Source organism: Cavia porcellus, unplaced genomic scaffold (genome assembly GCF_034190915.1).
Source record: "Cavia porcellus strain 051 isolate PalLab524CR breed Dunkin Hartley unplaced genomic scaffold, mCavPor4.1 scaffold_2, whole genome shotgun sequence".
Taxonomy (NCBI): Eukaryota; Metazoa; Chordata; class Mammalia; order Rodentia; family Caviidae; genus Cavia; species Cavia porcellus.
This window is the reverse complement of record NW_026947485.1, coordinates 108,007,146-108,025,552: the sequence shown is the minus strand read 5'-3', so window position 1 is coordinate 108,025,552 and position 18,407 is coordinate 108,007,146. Positions and strand designations below refer to the sequence as shown.

The 18,407-nt window shown below is 40.1% G+C and overlaps 1 protein-coding gene across 7 annotated transcripts in view; it reads left to right on the top strand.

Annotated features, from left to right (window-relative positions):
• Positions 1-6,444: 6,444 nt before the first annotated feature.
• Positions 6,445-18,407, top strand: part of Cnnm1 (cyclin and CBS domain divalent metal cation transport mediator 1) — a 68,867-nt gene continuing 56,904 nt past the window's right edge. The window contains exon 1 of one of the 7 annotated variants that reach the window (XR_010046300.1): positions 6,445-8,087. Coding sequence is in view for 5 of the 7 variants with exons in the window: in XM_063245068.1 (XP_063101138.1) it covers positions 6,530-8,087 (1,558 nt within the window). In the remaining 2 variants the exon portion in view is untranslated. The remainder of the gene's footprint in view (positions 8,088-18,407) is intronic. The other 6 variants (XR_010046299.1, XM_063245068.1, XM_063245066.1 and 3 more) reach the window with 6 other exon arrangements.

Here is an 18,407-nt window from a genome sequence, read left to right as displayed (position 1 = left end):
ACTGTCATTGAGAAGCAGAGTAATAAAGCAAAAGTCAGTCTGAAGAAGGCAGCTTATGAAGGACTTTGATAAGGCACAAGTCTGTTGTGCCTAAAGAGGTATTTTTTACTAATCTCTCCAAAATACAGTTATGAGTTCTGTATTATATTTTAACCAAGGCACACTCTGTTGACTCTTATTATGCCAGCTCACTTCTCTGCCTCAGAAAGGCCAGAAAATAAGTCGTGTTTACCTTGCTCTTTCTTAACCTCTCCCAAGATTATATCACAAAAAACTCAAAAATTTTATACTGTCATGTCCCACCTCCGGTTTCTGTTCCGATCACTTTCCCTAAACTGTCTCCTTTTCCTCATTATCCCCCAAAGTAATGACTTAATGTCACACATTCTCAAACAGGAAGCCAAATTCTCTTAAAGAAAAAGATACATCTAAGTAATGACCCCATTTGTCCAAAACTAAAAACAGCATCCCAGGTGCTATCTATCACCAGGACCAAACAGAAAGAGCTAATAACTCCTTTATGACAAGAGGCCAGTGTCCTATGTTTCTCACCATATTATGCAGCAGACACGTATGTAGTTTGCTATTTAGAATTACCCTTGGGCCCCTTAAAGCAATTTTTATTTTCCAGGTGTTACCCTCTCCATGAAAAATTTTCTTTCAAATTACTTTTCCCTAGATACACCTACTTGAAAATTTTCCAAGTTGAGTGTCATTCTCATTGCCATATTGTTAGTTTTACATAATTTCTTTGGCTTTCCTGACGTTTGTAGCATATTTTCTTTTAGAGTCACCTGAAAATTTCATTAACATGTTTGTGGACAGGATGTAACTAGAAGGGAATCATTGAGGGACCCATCTTCTATTTGTTTATTAGTTAGGTACTGGCCCTAGAAATAGAAAAGGAACCCATTCATCAAAAGTAGAATTTGCCTCTGTTCTGTTCTTTGATCACACACACATGCGCACACTTTAAAAGATTCTCAATTCCCTGAGTCATTCTCTTGAAAAACAAACAAACCTCCTTGCCATAAACAAACCTCTGTGTCAAGAATTGCTAACATAAGGATCATAAACATCTCACTGTGCTTCCCTTGAATCTCCTGCAATCCTATTCATGGTATACTATTGTGTCCAAAGTAGAAGTATAGCTTTCGTTAGAACTTAAGGGAGTGCATGAACCCAAAGAAAATTAAAAATTACTGGTTTATGTCTTATTTCCCAAAGAGTAAGCAAATTATCATTTCTATTAAAATCGCATGAGATACTTTCTTAAATAAAGATTCTTGGGACACACAGAATGGAAATACAGGTAAGAATGTGCATTCTAAAATTAAACAATTAATTAATGGGAAAAACTATGTTAATTGTTCAAAAATGGAAAGTTAAAAAACATAATGCTTGCCCGGCAAGCGTGAGGTCATGAGTTCAATCCTGTGTACCAAAAAAAAGTGGAGGGGGGGGAGCAAAAACAGTGTCTTCCTGCTTCCTGGCTACCAGTTTCTCTTTAGAAAGGAAATCTCTCTTACTGTTTTTTTTTTGTATGTATTTTTCTAAAATCTGTTTTAAAAAGGAGTATCATTGTTCTACAAAGAAAAAACCAAAATGCTTGTTTGCCTTTAAGATAGTCTCAAATTGACTTTTCTCCACTGCATATCTATCTGAGAATCAGATTATCCTAAGAAAAACATCAAACCAATCACATAACAACCTTCAAGTTTTCCATCTCTTCTCAGTAAGTAGAACATTTTCAATATTGTTTTGTTTGTCGAAAGGTCATTGTGTCTGCTTTTAGCTCTCTGTAACCTAGTCTTGGCTTCCATACCGGACTATCTGATTCAGATGTTAAGCTGATTACCTGGTGGCCGCAGTAAGGATTCATCTTCTGACTTCCCAGATGCTAGGAACTGACCATCCCTGCCCGCCTCCTAAAAACAAAAAGAAAAAGAAAAGAAAAATCTCATGTTTTTTGTTTTTAGCAAAAACTGAAAAATCTCTCCCTACCCTAAGTAAGAAGTTTTTGTTGTCGTTGTTGTTGGGTTTTTGTTTTTTCTTTTTTTGAGACAGATTTTTGTTATGGAGTTCAGGCTTGAACTCACTTTGTAGCCCAGAAGCTTTTATTATTAACTGACAGAAATATTCATATCTCAGAAATGTACTATTCACAATTAATTGTTTGTTGTTGACTTTTTTGAGTCAGGGACTCACTATATAGTTCAGGATGGCCTTAAACTCACTATGTAATCCAGTCTGGCCTTGAACTTGCAGAAATCCTCTTGCCTCAGCCTTGTAAGTGCTGGGATTACAGGTATATGCCACCACACCTGGTGTGTTGTAGACATTAAGAAGTCCAGACATATTATTACCTGCTCCACTGGCAGTTGCAAAAACAGCCATCTCTACAAAATGGGTTAAAAACTTTATGTCCTATATTCTGTCTAATTTGATTCGGGGTAAAATATAGATTTTTGTTTTAGGATACAAAATGCTGTCAATTGTGGAATGCCCCATAGAAGAGATTTCAAGTGTTAGCCCAAATCTTTAGCCACAATTTTATATCTGAAAGGTTAACAAATATTAAGAGATATGAAAACTTGCTAGGAATCAAAAACATTCATCAATTTAGCCAAGTTGGGAGGTGAAAATACCAAATGTAGGCTAGGATGTTGGAAAACAGGAAACATTAGGCATTAGTGGTGGACGGTAAGTAATCTGCCAGTATTGAGTGAATGCATGCCCTATGACCCAACAATCCAACAGTGAGGATATTCCACAGGAATTTCCCCGACAAGTTCAGTTAGATTACCATCAAGGATTTCACTGTGTCTGTTTGTAGTAGTGGAAAGTTGATGACAATCTTAAGTTTTTATCCCTAAGAGAGTGGATAAAAATAATGACATTCTATATGGTATAATATGAAGCATTTAGAAACACCAAATCAGAGTATATTCAGCAAAATAGATCTGACACAGTGTTGGGTGAAAACGTAAGGGATATCATTTTGGATGTTTACTTCACAAGAGTAATTAATTAGTAGACAAGAAATTTCTAGTTCAACTCTATCTTCCTCAGTAGACTTTAAGATGCAGCTTGGCAAGGATACTGCCAGATACTTGGGCCTAGAACTTTGTCAGTTAACAAATATTTATTGGATAGATAGACAAACAAAAGCATGCAACATGTACATTCTAAAAGAACATAGTTTTGAAAGAAGAGGCAAATAATACCTCCAATTAAGAAATGAGGAATTCCCCATCTTCTAAACTAAGAATACAGTGAACATTCAGATTCTGGGGAGCTACTTTTGGCAGCTCTTTGAGAATTATACTGACTGAACCTGTCCGCAAGAATCCTTTCAATTACAGCAGGTTCTGGAAACCCAGTGATTTTCTAGCACCTCCAGTTCAGTAAAACTGAAAACTATCATTAATTTCACAGATGAGGAACTGGGCAGAAAAGTGAAATGATTCTAACAAGCCTAACACTTGTTTATAATAGAACCAATGCAGTTGGAAACAGAATTATCTCTTTCTCTCTCTCTCTCCTCATTATAAAATTATGCTTATAAAAATTCTTGACATGTCCCATGGCAGAAGCAGATTAGATTGCATATGTAATATATTTGTTATATAATACATTAACAGATATGACTGCATGGCATGTATATATTTCTCAAGTATTTGTCTATGTACAACATAAAAATGAGTATGCCACATAGCAATGATTTTTTATGTTAGTCAAAGGTGTGCGTGTAAGGCAGTATGTGGAGTTATTACTTTCATATTTTAAAAAGTAATACATGCAAATAAGAATAATCATTTTGAAAAACGGCATGAAATTTTCTTTAAAAACAAGAAGTAGAATTACTATATGATCCAGCAATCCCACCACTGAGTATATATGAAAGGAATTGAAATTAGAATGCTGAAGAGACGCCTGTACTCCCATGTGCGTTGCCTATTCACAGATCTAAGAGACATAAACAACCTCTGTTTATCAGTGGACTATTGGATTTTAAAATGTAGCCCATGCACACAGATAAACCTGGAAGCCAATATGTAAGTGAAATAAGCCAGGACCAGAGAGATAAATGCCACAGTACTTGTGGAATGTAGAAAAGCTAAATACGTGGAAGAAGAAGAGTGTAGAATGTTGTTTACCACAGATAGGAGAGTTGGTGGCCTGGGGAGGGAAGAAGTTGCTCAGTGGCTACAAAGTTAAAGTCAGATAGGATAAATAACCTAGGGGCGAAAGTCTTTATTGTACAGCAAGGTGATTATAGTTAATATGTTATATATTTCAAAATATTTAAAAGAATTTTAAATGTTTTTACAACAGAACATGAATATTTCAGGTGATAGGTGTGTGAATTACCTGATTTGATGATTTCACAATGCACTATGCATGCAGCCAAGCTCTACAGTGTACTGTTATTGTTTACATCTAAATGTCCCAAGAGACTCATGGGCTCATAGGTGGGGACGTTGGAAATGATTGAATTATGCTGTGCTACAGCCAACTGGCTAGTAAGAGGTAGGACCTGGGGCTCACTGGGGATCTGACCTGAAAGGCCTTCCTTCCTCTCTAGCCTCTCCTTCCTTTCCCACTTCTTTGCTGCCCTGACATGAGTGGCTTTCCTCTGCTGTGCCTCTGTCATGCCAGTCTGCTGGTGCTGGCCAGTTGTGGACTGAAAATATGAGCCAAAATAAACCTCTCTGCCTTTAAATTGTCCGTGTCAAGTTTGTGTTTCAATAACGAGAAAGTGATCTATAAATATGTACAATTATCTGTCAAAAATAAAATAAGGGTACTAGCTCAGTGGTAGTGTGTCCTGATCATTTACAAGGTCCCAGATTCAATTGCTAGCACCAAAATAAATAAAAGCTTAAAAACTCTGTGACTTCAGATAAACAGACCTATGATAAATTCATGCAAGAGAAATAAAATTTATGTTCACACAAAAACCTGTGCACGAAATGTTTATAGGTGCTTTATTCATAATTACTAAAAATAGGAAATAACTTTCTTAACTAAACGAATTGTTACACATCCATTTAATGGAATGCTACTTAGTACTTCATCCAAAGGGATGAACTATCTATTGATAAATACAATAATATACATAAATCTTAAATAATTTATGATTTGGTAAGGGATTCAAGACCTCAAAAAGCTACATACAATACTATTCTTTTTATACAACATTCTGGAAAAGAAAATGCTGGAGAAGAAGAAAGGTGATACTTTTTTTCCCCTGTTCTAGGCATGGAACCCAGGGCCTCCCGCATGCTAATCAAGCACATTACAGACTAAACAATTGTCATCCCAAAGGAATTAATTTTTTGTGATGGTTACATATATATTCATCAAAACTCATAGAATATATCAAAAAATGGATTATGCTACATATATTTTCAAAATAAATGCATAAAAAGTAACATAGGCCCACATGATAATATGCACAAATTTGTATTAATAAAATAGACAAAGAATTTAATAGAAATTCTCCAAGATCTTTACTTTGATTGTATTGTTGCTAACATATAAATCTATACATACCACAATGTAGAACTACATGTATACATTACATCAATGCACATCTCCTATTTTCGATATTGTGCTACACTAAAGTCAAGACGTAACTATTTGGGGAAATTGAGTGAAGGGTAAAGGGATCCCTGTATATAATTTTTGTAAATTTCTGTTGCTCTAAAATTTCTTAAAAGTCTCAGCCAAACTTTCAAAACCTAATTTTGCTCCCTAGAGGTAAATGCTATTACATTTCTCATGTATTAACTGCATTTTAAATCTAATACTTACATATATGTATTATATATAACTGTATTCATATGCAACACAAGCAGTAGTAGCATGTGGCTCTGCATCTCTTTACTATTCCTTTCTAGACTTTTTCCTACTGCATAGTACCAGTTACACTGTGGCATTATAATCTTTTCCATTTTCTTGACATTTTCAGATCTTAACACAGAATTAAATTTAAATGATCTAGAAATATTCACAATATGATAGATCAGCTGGAATTGCGATCAAACACTAAGAATTTTCACAAATTCAAGGTTAGCCTCAAGAATATCTTTTAACTAGAAGAAAGAATGCAAATAACAGCAAAAAAAAAAAAAAAAAAAAAAACCTCAGGGATATTTCTGGGCCAGTGGGGAAGCGGTGGAGTGGGCAAGGAATTACTGCTGGGTAGGAGTTTGCATAGGGCTGATTTATTGCTAGAGTAGGAGGCCTTGCCCCAAGCCAAGCCTTCCTCAGCCTACAGTTTATATATACTGAAGTGTGCCCAAGGCTCTGCGCCTTGAGTTGGTGCTCGGTCTTCTGCAGAAGTGCTCAGTCTTCTGTGACTGTCTTCCCAGGCAAGTTCCGATCCCAGGCAGCTTCCAGCCCACGCGCGCAAGGGAAGCACACGTGGCAAGCAGCCTGCGGCCTTGCTCCCCGCTCCAGCTCCTCCTCCCGCTCTCGCTCCGCTCTCTGCAGTGTCACGTGCGGCCGCGCTGGGTGCAGGATGGCGGTGGCAGCGGTGGGTGTCAGGCTGCGGGATTGCTGCAGCCGGGGAGCTGTGCTCCTGCTCTTCTTTTCTCTGTCTCCCCGACCTCCGGCCGCCGCTGCCTGGCTCCTGGGTCTGAGGCCGGAAGACACTGCTGGAGGCCGCGTGTCCCTGGAGGGAGGCACCCTGCGCGCGGCCGAAGGCACCAGCTTCCTCCTACGCGTTTATTTCCAGCCTGGGCCCCCGGCCGCCGCCGCGTCGGCGCCCGCGCCCACCGTCTCCCCGGGGGAAAACAGCACCGGCGCCTGGGCCCCGCGGCTCGTGTTTATCGAGGAGCCCCCAGGCGGGAGCGGCGCGGCGACCAGCGCGCTCCCCACGCACGCCCCGGGACCTCAGCGCTGCCGCGAGCAGAGCGACTGGGCGTCCGACGTGGAGGTCCTGGGGCCTTTGCGCCCCGGGGGCGTGGCGGGCTCGGCCTTGGTGCAGGTGCGGGTGCGAGAGCTGCGCAAGGGCGAGGCGGAGCGCGGTGGGGCGGGCGGCGGCGGGAAGCTCTTCTCGCTGTGCGCCTGGGATGGGCGCGCTTGGCACCACCACGGTGCCGCGGGCGGCTTCCTGCTGCGCGTCCGCCCGCGGCTCTACGGCCCGGGTGGGGACCTGCTGCCGCCCGCGTGGCTGCGGGCGCTCGGGGCGCTCCTGCTGCTGGCCCTGTCCGCCCTGTTCAGCGGCCTGCGCCTGAGCCTGCTCTCGCTGGACCCGGTGGAGTTACGGGTGCTGCGGAACAGTGGCTCGGCCGCCGAGCAGGAGCAGGCACGCCGCGTGCAGGCCGTACGCGGCAGGGGGACCCATCTGCTTTGCACCCTTCTCCTGGGCCAAGCCGGAGCCAACGCCGCCCTGGCCGGCTGGCTGTGCGCTTCGCTGCCGCCGGGTGTCGGGGGTCCCTGGGAGGACTACAGCGAGGCGGGAGTTCATTTCCCGTGGTTGCCGGCGCTTGTGTGCACGGGCGCCGTGTTCCTAGGAGCCGAGATTTGCCCTTATTCCGTGTGCTCGAGGCACGGCCTGGCCATCGCCTCGCACAGCGTGTGTCTGACCCGGCTCCTGATGGCGGCCGCCTTCCCGGTGTGCTATCCGCTGGGCCGCCTGCTGGACTGGGCGCTGCGTCAGGAGATCAGCACCTTCTACACGCGGGAGAAACTGCTGGAGACGCTGAGGGCTGCAGACCCCTACAGCGACCTGGTGAAGGAGGAGCTGAACATCATCCAGGGCGCTCTGGAGCTGCGCACCAAGGTGGTAGAGGAGGTGTTGACCCCACTAGGAGACTGCTTCATGCTGCGTTCAGACGCGGTGCTGGACTTCGCCACTGTCTCCGAGATCCTTCGCAGTGGCTACACTCGCATCCCGGTGTACGAGGGCGATCAGCGGCACAACATTGTGGACATTCTGTTTGTCAAAGACTTGGCCTTTGTGGACCCCGATGACTGCACCCCACTCCTTACCGTCACCCGCTTCTACAACCGGCCTCTACACTGCGTCTTCAATGATACCCGGCTGGACACAGTGCTGGAGGAGTTTAAAAAGGGTGAGCAGTGGTCATTTTCCTCCTTCAGCTCCCTTCCCTTCCAAAGGTGCTGTCCCTTATAACCATAGCTTCAAGTTCCGCAAGCAGGTTCTCTGGTATGGTAGCAGAAACTCAGAGAACCTGCCTCTGGGTTTCTTGGCTATTTTCTCTCACTTCTCCCTACTTCCTCCATCTAAGTGAGCCCACAGGCTTTTCCCCTGCTAGTTGGCTGGTAAGCTGCATTGTAGTTCTCGTTCATTGCATTCCATCAGGATATTTTCAGGGCGTCAGGTGCCAGGTATTATGTAGACTGGACTCGAGATAGCTTAATTGCATCACTCCACCTAGAGGAGTCCCTCTGTAAACAAGCCACCTTTGATTTGAACTCCGGCAGTTACAAAAGTTCACAGTTTCTGAAGCAAACCCCATTTGCTGGACAGCTCCAGCAGCGGACAAGGTCATATTTAGCAGAAAAGTGTAACTCCAGAGCCTCCTAGTTCTGCCCCTTGAATCGCATTAGAATAAGCCCGAGATATCACAGACATTCTTTCCCATATTTAACGGACATCAGCCATTCATTGAACACACAAAATACCCAAATTGGTGATTAAGAGTTAGCTAAGACAATGGAATTGTACTTCTGGGAACTCCAGCCCAGTGAAATCACATAAATCAGGACCTAAGAAAATAAAGCTATAGAGAGGAGACCCTAAAAAACTTGCATGTCCAAATGAGTGGAGGTTTCCTTCAAACAGTCACTATCGCCCCCTGCCCCCAACCCCAAACTTGCTGCTGTAATGAAGTATATGACATGGTGACTTCCTGCTTGGGGTTTGTCTTAAGAAACTGCCTTCTGGGCTGAATATAAATCTACTAAGGAAAAATCGGCCAGGATACTTTAGAGTTGATCCTCTTGGTTTTATGACTGTGCACAGCCCTACTTCATCAAATTTAGCCCTGAAAAGCCCTTGCATGTTTTTATATCAAATCTACTTTCTACCACAATTGACATCTTTCAGAAGACTACCTAATAGACTCAAACACAATTCTAGTTTGAGAATAGTAGCTAGAATAAATGTAAAACTTTACAGAATGACTACTTTAAAGGAAGCACTTATTTGTACATGAGTTGACATGTTTTCTCTCTCTCTCTCTCTCTCTCTCTCTCTCTCTCTCTCTCTCTTTCTCTCTCTCTCTCTTAATTTTTTTTTTTTTGAGACAGGGTTTTGCTGTGCAGATCAGGCTGGCCTTGAATTCATTTTGTAGCCCAGGCTGGCCTTGAACTTGCAGGAACCATTTGCCTGGCTCAGGGCTGGGATTACACCACCATGCCTGGGAAGTTGACGAGTTTATTAAAAACAAACCAGTGACCTGACTTTAGAATCAGACCTGAAATGCAGCTAGCAGGACTCCCAGTTAGGCATTTTTAATACATTTTTGTTCACAATCTTCACAAGTACTCTTTAGGATCTTGCACAGAAAGAGAAATGTGGGGTCTTCCTCCTGCCACAATATTTTGAAATTGCATTAAATATCAAAACATAGCCTGGGAAGGGAAGAAAACCTAAGACTTTCAGTCTCAGATTTGGGGAGAGGAAAGCTCCAAACTGTTGATGTCATGAGGCAAAAGGGAAGGAAATGTGAGTATGGTAGCTGCTTTAGCCTAGTCTGGGCTACTCTCTCACTCTTCTTTGAATCCTTGTGTTAATATTTCCCAAGTTTCATCCATCAAGTCATACAATTATGTTTACATTTTCTGCACCCAAAAATAGTCCTATGAAAAATTTGTATTAGTTTACCAGAGCTGCCAATATACTACAGAGTGGAGGGCTTAAACAACACGTTTGTTTTCTTATAGTTCTGGAGGCTAGAAGTCCAAGATAAGCTGTCAGCATGTTTGGCTTCTGAGGCCTTTCTCGTTTGCTTTCAGAGTGATAGGTTGCTGTGTTTTGACATGGGTCTTTCCTGTATCCAGTATATCCTTGTCTTTGCCTTGTGTGTCCAAATTTCTTTTCTTTCTTTCTTTCTTTCCTTTTTTTTTTTTACTAAGATACTAGTCAGATTGGATTAGGGACCAATTTAATGGGCTCATTTTAACATAGTTACCCTTACATGTGATAGTTAAGATAACAGTTAAGAAAATGTCTTGTTTTCCTTTGCCACCAAAAGACATTTTTAATGAAACATGTGACCTCATCATTCATTGGTATTTCTTGAGCATCTATCCTGTATACAATTTAAGCAACAGTACAGACAAGACTGGCTCCAGGACTTTAACATCTGTGGGCCATACAGTGTTTGTAAGAGCACTCTTCAGAAGCAGGAATTATCTTATTAAACTTTGTGGCTCCAGCATTTGGCACAGTGTCTTTCACACATAGACTGTTCAAAAAAAAAAAAATGATGTAGATCTGAAAGAGTCACTGGGAAGAATTTCTAAATCTGGCCTAAAATGTGTTTGTGTTGTATTAATACTCTACCATTAGGCAGATCACTAAAGAAAATTCCATCAGTGAACACCGTGGGAGGAAGATATTTCCGTGTCCTATCAGAGCCTTGCCACTTCCGCTAAGGGAAGTCCATGAATCAGCACCATTTGTCTCCATTGGAAGGTGATTAGAAATGCAGAATTTCATGCCCTACCCTAAATCCACTGCATATCTGCCTTGTAACAAGCCCTCAGGTGATTCAGGTGTATTTTAAAGTTTGAGAAGCATCATCTTTAGAGAACCCTTATTAATGGTGCTTTGTATATCTACAGGAAGACAAGGAGCAATTGACAAGCTGATTGTGTTAAGCTGCAAGCCATACACTACGCTGGTCAGTTTCTTTGAGTTATGTTTCACACTGGATTAAGAGAGGAAAGCCAAATTAAACTCCTTTTACTTTTAAATTTAGCTTTTAGAGGTTATAATAGTTCTTCCAGTTTCCTTTCTTCTTGCACCTCAAGTAACTACCTAAACAAAGCCTTCAAGAGGTAGATGAAAATTATTATGTTAATAAGACCAACAGTTACCATTAGTTGTGAAACAACTCTGCCAGATATATCTCCAAGCCCTTTACATACTCAGAATAACCTTCCTGGATAAGTAATGTATTGGTTTACTTTTCTTTCCTTGCTGGGACAAAATACTGGACACCAGGAAGGAAGGAAAGGTTTACTTAGCTCACTGTTTTTGGAGGTTTCAGTCCATAATCATTTGGCTCCAAGACAGGGTGGCATACACACTTCAAGGCAGCAACCAGCAAAGCATCAAGAACAAAAAGGGTAGAGCAAGGTGCTTTTCCTCCCTTATATTGTATCAACCTCCCACCCCAAGCAGATGTAGCACTCACAAAATCTGTGTGCCCTCCTCTTGTACAGGATGAGGATGTTGCAAAGTAAGGATCCTGGCTTCCTGCTGAGTCTCCTAGTTAAACTTCTAACCTCGAATTGACATAATGTATTAACCCTAACAAACAATTCCATTTTACAGATGAAAAAACTAACTCTGATGGATAATATAATTTACTGCACTTTCCATAGCTAATAACTGACTGAATTGTGGTTGAACTAGATTATAGAATCCTATAGCCTTTCTTTTTCTCTCCCCCACCCCTCTCTAGTCTTTCCTCCAGCCTAGAATTCTTGCCACCTACAAAGCCAACCTTTTCACCTCTGACTTGCTGCATATGGCTGATTCACCTCCAGTTTGTGAGTCAGAAGTGTAGCTTTAATAATTTAAATGATCACTGATGTGCATATTTCACTTTATGAAATCTTTTTCTATCTAACTTTGATCCTTTAAAAATCTCTGCAGTTACAGGGTATATTAATAACCAGAAGAGTCACTTGGTCTATCCAAGGTAATCACTGAGCTCGTATATTCTAAGACCCAGATTCAAATGCAGGTCATGTGACTCCAAAGCTCTTGTCCACTTAAGATTTTTATCTTTATACTTTATGTGAGTTGCAGTTCTTTAGATGTGAGGAAAGGGAGAATGAGTTTTCTATTTGTAATGCTGGCTTCGCTGAATGAAAGGAGCAATATTCTCTCCATTGGCTGTGTTCCTTGAGAGTGGAGAATGTTACTTACTTGGTAGTCACAGGAAAAGGGCATGGCTACCAATATTGTTGAATATAATTACAAATATTCATTTATTGAGTAACTGATTTTAAATATCTAACTTCTGTATTTCTATGTTTGATGAACCCTAAATACAAAATTATTAGTTTTTGCATGAATCACAACAAATATCTCCTCTTCCCAAGGTCTCTTTCCCAATTAGCGACATATACTGCCCTTCCAGTTTTCCAGGTTAGACACCTCTCCTTTATCACTCAGTCTTATCCTACTATTGATTGTCTTAGTCTGCTTGGACTGCCATAATAAAGTATTATAGACTAGATGGATTAAACAACAAATTATTTTCTCATGACTCTGTCGATTAGAAGTCCCAGATTGAAGTTCTGGTCAATTGAGTCTCTGGGGAGGGATCTCTTCTTGGTTTGTAGATGGCTGCCTTCTTTCCATGTTCTGATGTGGCCTTTCCTCAGGGCACATACAGAGATAACAAGAGAGCTCTGGTCTCTCCTCTTCCTAGAAAAACATTTTAGAAAAACACCAGTGTTATTAGTTTAGGGCCTACCCTTATTATTTCCTTCAACTTTAACTGCTTCCTTAAAGGGCCTCCCTGGAGGTGAGAGCTTCAACATATGAATTTGGTGAAAAGTCACAAATTGACTCTGTAACAGTCACCAAAGTCCCTTACTTCAAATCATATTACAATCACCAATAGCACATCCAAACTATCTCTTGAACCTATACATAAATTATTCATTGATTTTTTTAACAAATAATTACTATGTACCTGGTGTATAGGCACAGTGGAGAACACAAATATGGTTCCTGTGTGCATGATTTCATTCTAATACAAGAGGCAGAAATTAAACAAATGGAAATGATAACATAAGCTTTGGTGCCAGGCTACCTGGATTGATACTGGCTTTGAACAAATTACTTAACTAACTGTATCTGTCTTACTCACAAGGTAGTTTGAAATATTAAGACTGTTGCTTTATGATGCATATTTAGAACTTATCATAAATGCTAAGTGTTAGTGATAATTAAATACAAACAATCTATTATTCATCTGTCCAGATGTTTCCGAAGAAGTTACACTTGTCTCAAATCTGTGCTATGCAAGAGCCACTAGAATAATCTCCAGGAATGGCATTCTCTACTTAAAATGCTTCTGGAGCTTCTGCTGTCTCCAGAATAGTGTTAATCTGAGCACAGGGATAGCATTGCTCACAGCCTCCTGCCTCCCTGGCCTCCAGCCTCATAGCTCCCCACTTCTTGCCACAGTTCTTGGCTACTGCAACCCTGAGTTCTGCAGAAGCATGATGCTGGTTTTTTTTTTGTTGTTGTTGTTGTTGTTTTTATCTTTGTGCTTTTATTTATAGTGTACTCTTTGTTAGGAATATGTGTTACCTGACTAATCCAGCTTTGGCTCCACTTTTCACACTCATCTCAGGGGCTGCCTCCTCTGGAACCTTTTTCTTAAGCTCCAATTTAGGCCAACCTCATTGTTCCATATATGGATCTCTATTACAATTTTTTTTTTTGTGTGGTTTGAGAGATTGAGCCCAGATGCTTCACACTGAACTACCTCTCCAGACCTTCATATTTTTTATTGTAAGACAGGGCCTCACTAAGGTACCCAGGCAGAAATCAAACTTATGATCTTACCTCAGCCTCCCAAGTGAAGTGTGTACAGGCATGTACCAGGCTCATTATCTGTATTACTGATTTAAACTGTACTATCAATCTTTATTTATATGTGCCTTCCCCCCAATATGGTGAGCATGTGCAAAGCATTATCTTTGTAGCCTTAGCATTTAACGATGGCTATGATATTTAGTAAATTTTCATTAAATACTTCTTGAAAGATTGAATAGATGACTGAAAGAATTAAACTGTAATAAAGTATAATGAAAAAGATCTGCTGAGCACTAGTAAATGCATTATTAATTATCTTCACCCCAATTTTTTTAGACTTTGCAGCAGGACAAATCAAACTTTAAATGTCAGAAGAAAAATTATACATCTTACTGGTTTTTGTCTAGTTATTGCAACCATTCATTTTTGTGTTCAAATTCTGTTAAGGTTGGATATATGAGATGTAGAATGAGATATATGAGATATAGAAAGTCCCAAAAAGCCTAGAGCTTAGTGTAAGAATAGTAGTTCTCCTTTGCAAAGGTAGAAGACAGGCTAGACTCACCTTTCCCTATGACTTCCAATAACATCAAAATTCACAAGTCTTATCTTGATATACATGAGTAAGATGGGCCTCTGCATGGACCATTAAAACAGAAATGCTGTAAAAGAAATGTAAAATCCAGTGGGAACATGGAGGGTGGAGTAGCTATGACTAGGTGCCATATTTTGGTTTTTTAAAATTTTTAGTAGCATTTATAAGCTATATCCTTCATATAAAAAAAAAGACAAAATATGGAACAGAAAAGAGAACTATGAAAATCATCCAAAGAGATTCCTCTCATTATCATGAAATAATTACTATATTAGTATATTTAAAATATATTGCACAGGGGCTGGCGATTAACTCAGTGGCATAAGTGCCTGCCTGGTGAGTGCGATGTCATGAGTTCAAACCCTGGTACCAAAAAAATAAAATAAATAAAATGAAATATATTGTACATATTACAGCCTTAATTAAATAAATCCAACCCCTAGAGTGTTTATGTCTCATGATTAGTATTGTTTTCATTGTGGTTTCTTCAACGTTGAGTTCTGTAATTTGGAAAGCCTAATTTATAAAATAGAGCCTTTACTCGTGGAATAGATTATTTTTAGGAGAAAATCAGAACTGCAAAGATAATAGGGGGAATGACTAAAACTATGTTCTGAACACAGAGGCCTCTGAGTACTACAGCACTGGCAGTTAACTCAGTTAACTCTGCTGAGTTAGTAAAGCCATCTGTCCCAGCAAAAGACAACCCACATATGCTGGCACATTGTAGCTACAGAGCATGGCTTTAAAATAGCCTATTGCTATTTTTATATTCAGGCTTTACTTACTAATTCACTCATTGAAATCTCTTTTGAACTCTGCTTTGGAACAGGCATTGTACTAGACCCTGGAAATACAGACTAAGAGAGACACTAAGGAGCCATTATGGAGCTGAAACATACCTTCTTTTCTCTAGAATCTCTGCAAGGACTCTTGTCTAAAATATATCTAACCAGCCAGTAAGTGCTCCTGACCCAGATATACAATGTAACCTTTTTGCTGGTAAATTATATAGTCATAAAGACCATTTTTTAGTACCCAGAATTCTAATATGAGCCATTTCAGGAAGAAGATTGATCATTCCATTGCATAATTCTGTAAAGACCTATCAAAACGTTGGTGCTATATGCTTTGTCTTCCATCGAAGAGAATAAAAACTTTTATTCAAACTTACATTTCACTAGTAAAATTAGATGTGATATGCTTTAAAATGTGTTAAACCAATAATTAATAAGAAAAAAAGAAAATTAGAAATTAGAAAATATGTACCTTGTAAAAGATAAAAACATAGGTAAAGCATACTCTATTGTGTATAGGGAGGAAAAATGAAATGAGAAAAAAAATAAAAATAATTACATAAGATGGTAAAGTTCTAGGCTTATTTTTCTTTCTTTAAAAATTTTCGTTATGGTTGTTATAATGTTTTTATGCGCTGTTTTTTTTTTTCCAGTCTGGCAAAAGAAATGCTAGGTAAAAATAGAACCTTGATCTGGAAGAAGCATTAAAGAACCTGAGAGAGAATCTAATTCACACTTTTTTTAAAAAAATTTGTCTTTTGCTTTCCAGGCCATCTCAGCCTTCATTGTCAGACTCTTTTTTATCTAATCTAAATCCCACAGGCCGTTGCTAAATTTGATTTCCGCTTATCATCTTTCCTGGGTCTTTCATTTGAAAAATATTGTAGCTTACCACAACCCCATGTTTTCACCACTGTATACATTTGGTTGTGTTTCTGGCTTCCATAAAGCATTGGATGTCTCTGAGGAGTGTCTGTCTACTTTCTGAGTGGCTTGCTGTTTGGGGGACTTGTAGACCTCCAAAAATTGTATCTTTTTTTTTTTTTCTGTTATGCATTCCTTTCCAAACAGATTCTTTTCAAGTTCTTCTTCCCTTCCTTCCTGCTATGTATTACTCTGTTTCAGCCCTTACTAAGTATTGGGGATACAAAATGGACCAGACAGACATCATTCCTGCCCTCCTGGGGCTTGCAGTCCATTAGGGAAAGAGAGGCTAACCAACAAATAATTACAAACGGTTACCAGCGATTTGAAGAAAAATGATAGGGTTCCCTGAGAGCATGTAATAGGGGATCCTGATCTTTTGGGTAAGAATAGAATCCTTTGAGCCGAACCCTAAAGGGGGCTGAGAAAGAGTTTATTAGAGCAGAGCTCTGCAGGAGAAGGAAGTGGATAGGTAAAGGCAGTGATGCCTTGTAGGGTTCCTGGGCTGTTGTTACATTTGTGAGAGAAAGCATCGCTTGGGCCAGCCAACCTTCACTCTGCAGGACTTCAATGACTGGGCAGTTTGGGAATGCGCACTGCGCACCACAGCTCTGGTGCACCAACTTGTATATAAATGTGAGAATATGAAGGGAAGAAAGTTGTGGTGGAAAGGGTAATATAAAGCAACCCAGGGCACAAAAAAGAGCATCCAGAAAACATCTGTAGGTGAAGAGGCAAGGAGAAATAATTTCTTAGATGATCTGTGAAAACTTGGAGGAAGTAGAATTTCTACTTGGTCTTAAAAGAAAGAGAAGGACGGTGTTACAGAGTTAAGAAGGGAAAAGCATTCCACTGAGGCAGGAGTCTGAGCTAGAATAATAAAAGAAGAGCAGAGCCAGCACTGCCTGTGACTGCTGCGAGGTGCTGTAATAATACTGCTTTTCTGCCAGCATAGGGGGAATGAAGTATAATGCAGTATTTGTCAAATGTAAGTTTTATTTCCTTCAAATGCAAAATAGTATGTTTTAACCATTTTGATGGTAATATTTCTAAAATGTTTTATACCCATTCCTGCCTCCCTTAATAAAGGATACTAAATGTAACTTAATCTTTTTGTAATGACACAGGATCATGGTCATGCTGTCTACTCTCTGTCTACTTTTTAAACTGTCTCTTCATCCTCTGGCTGTTAGCTGTTAGTTCGTTCCGTGTCTGCCTTGGTCGAATCCCTATTCCACAATACTCTTCACAGAACTTTTTTCTGCGGCATCTCACTTGCAGCTTCTATTTAACCGAAAAAAATGAAGTAAACATACAAGTTGAGAATTACTTATTGGTGTACAATAAATTTTAATAACTATTGGTTGAATAAATGGTGAACAGGCTTTGACTGGGAGCCTACAGTATGGAGCTGATGGAGAGATGTGGGGTAGTTCTGGGACTGAATCCAAAGCTGTGCAGTCAAATCGCCAGATAATGGGTCATGACTTTGCTGTTTTTGCAGTGTTACTTAACAAGCCAAAGTGCTAGCTGACTTAGAGTCTAGAAACTAACAACCAGTGATGGTGGTTACCATGGTACTCTGGATGATGCAGTTAGCTTTTTTATAATTGCCCTTTCTTAGTTCAAGAAATTCTTTGGTGATACTATTTCTGATAAAGCAGAACTAGATAACAAAATAATGACTACAAATTGGTGCCATTCTTTTCTGTTTTTAATTAGGGAAGAGACGGTTTTGGTTTTCCAAGTCAGGGTGGGTTGAAGCTGGGTTCGTAGGATAATATCTTTCTATTTCTCTGGTTGATTTGGTAGAAAGTGTTTGCTTATTTCTTCTTCTTTTTTTTTTTTTTTTTTTTTACTTTAAAGATAGTAAAATACAACAAAACAAGACAGAACAAAAGCAATAAAACAATGCAGCAAGATTGGTACAGAACTTCATAGCAAGATACCGGGGATAATAATAATAGGTACCATTAGTATATCTTGTTATCTTCACAATAGTTGTCCATTCAATCAGGTAAAGCAAAATCAACCCCAAAACAGAACACTATAAACCAATCAAAACAGTGAAAGCAATATTTGACTTCAAAGATAAGATAGAAGGAAATCTCCCTTCTATTTGCTATATTGCATACTGTCAACCTCCCAAGAGATGCTCAGACCTCTGGCCCCAGTTCAGAATAATCAAACAATACAAACATTTAGTTGCTTTATGTACCTTAGTTACTATCTACTCAACTCAGCCTGTCCTCGGAACCATCTGGTTGCTTGGGGGGCTGGTGATGGTGGATTGGGGCACTACACAGTGTTGGGTTTGCTGGGT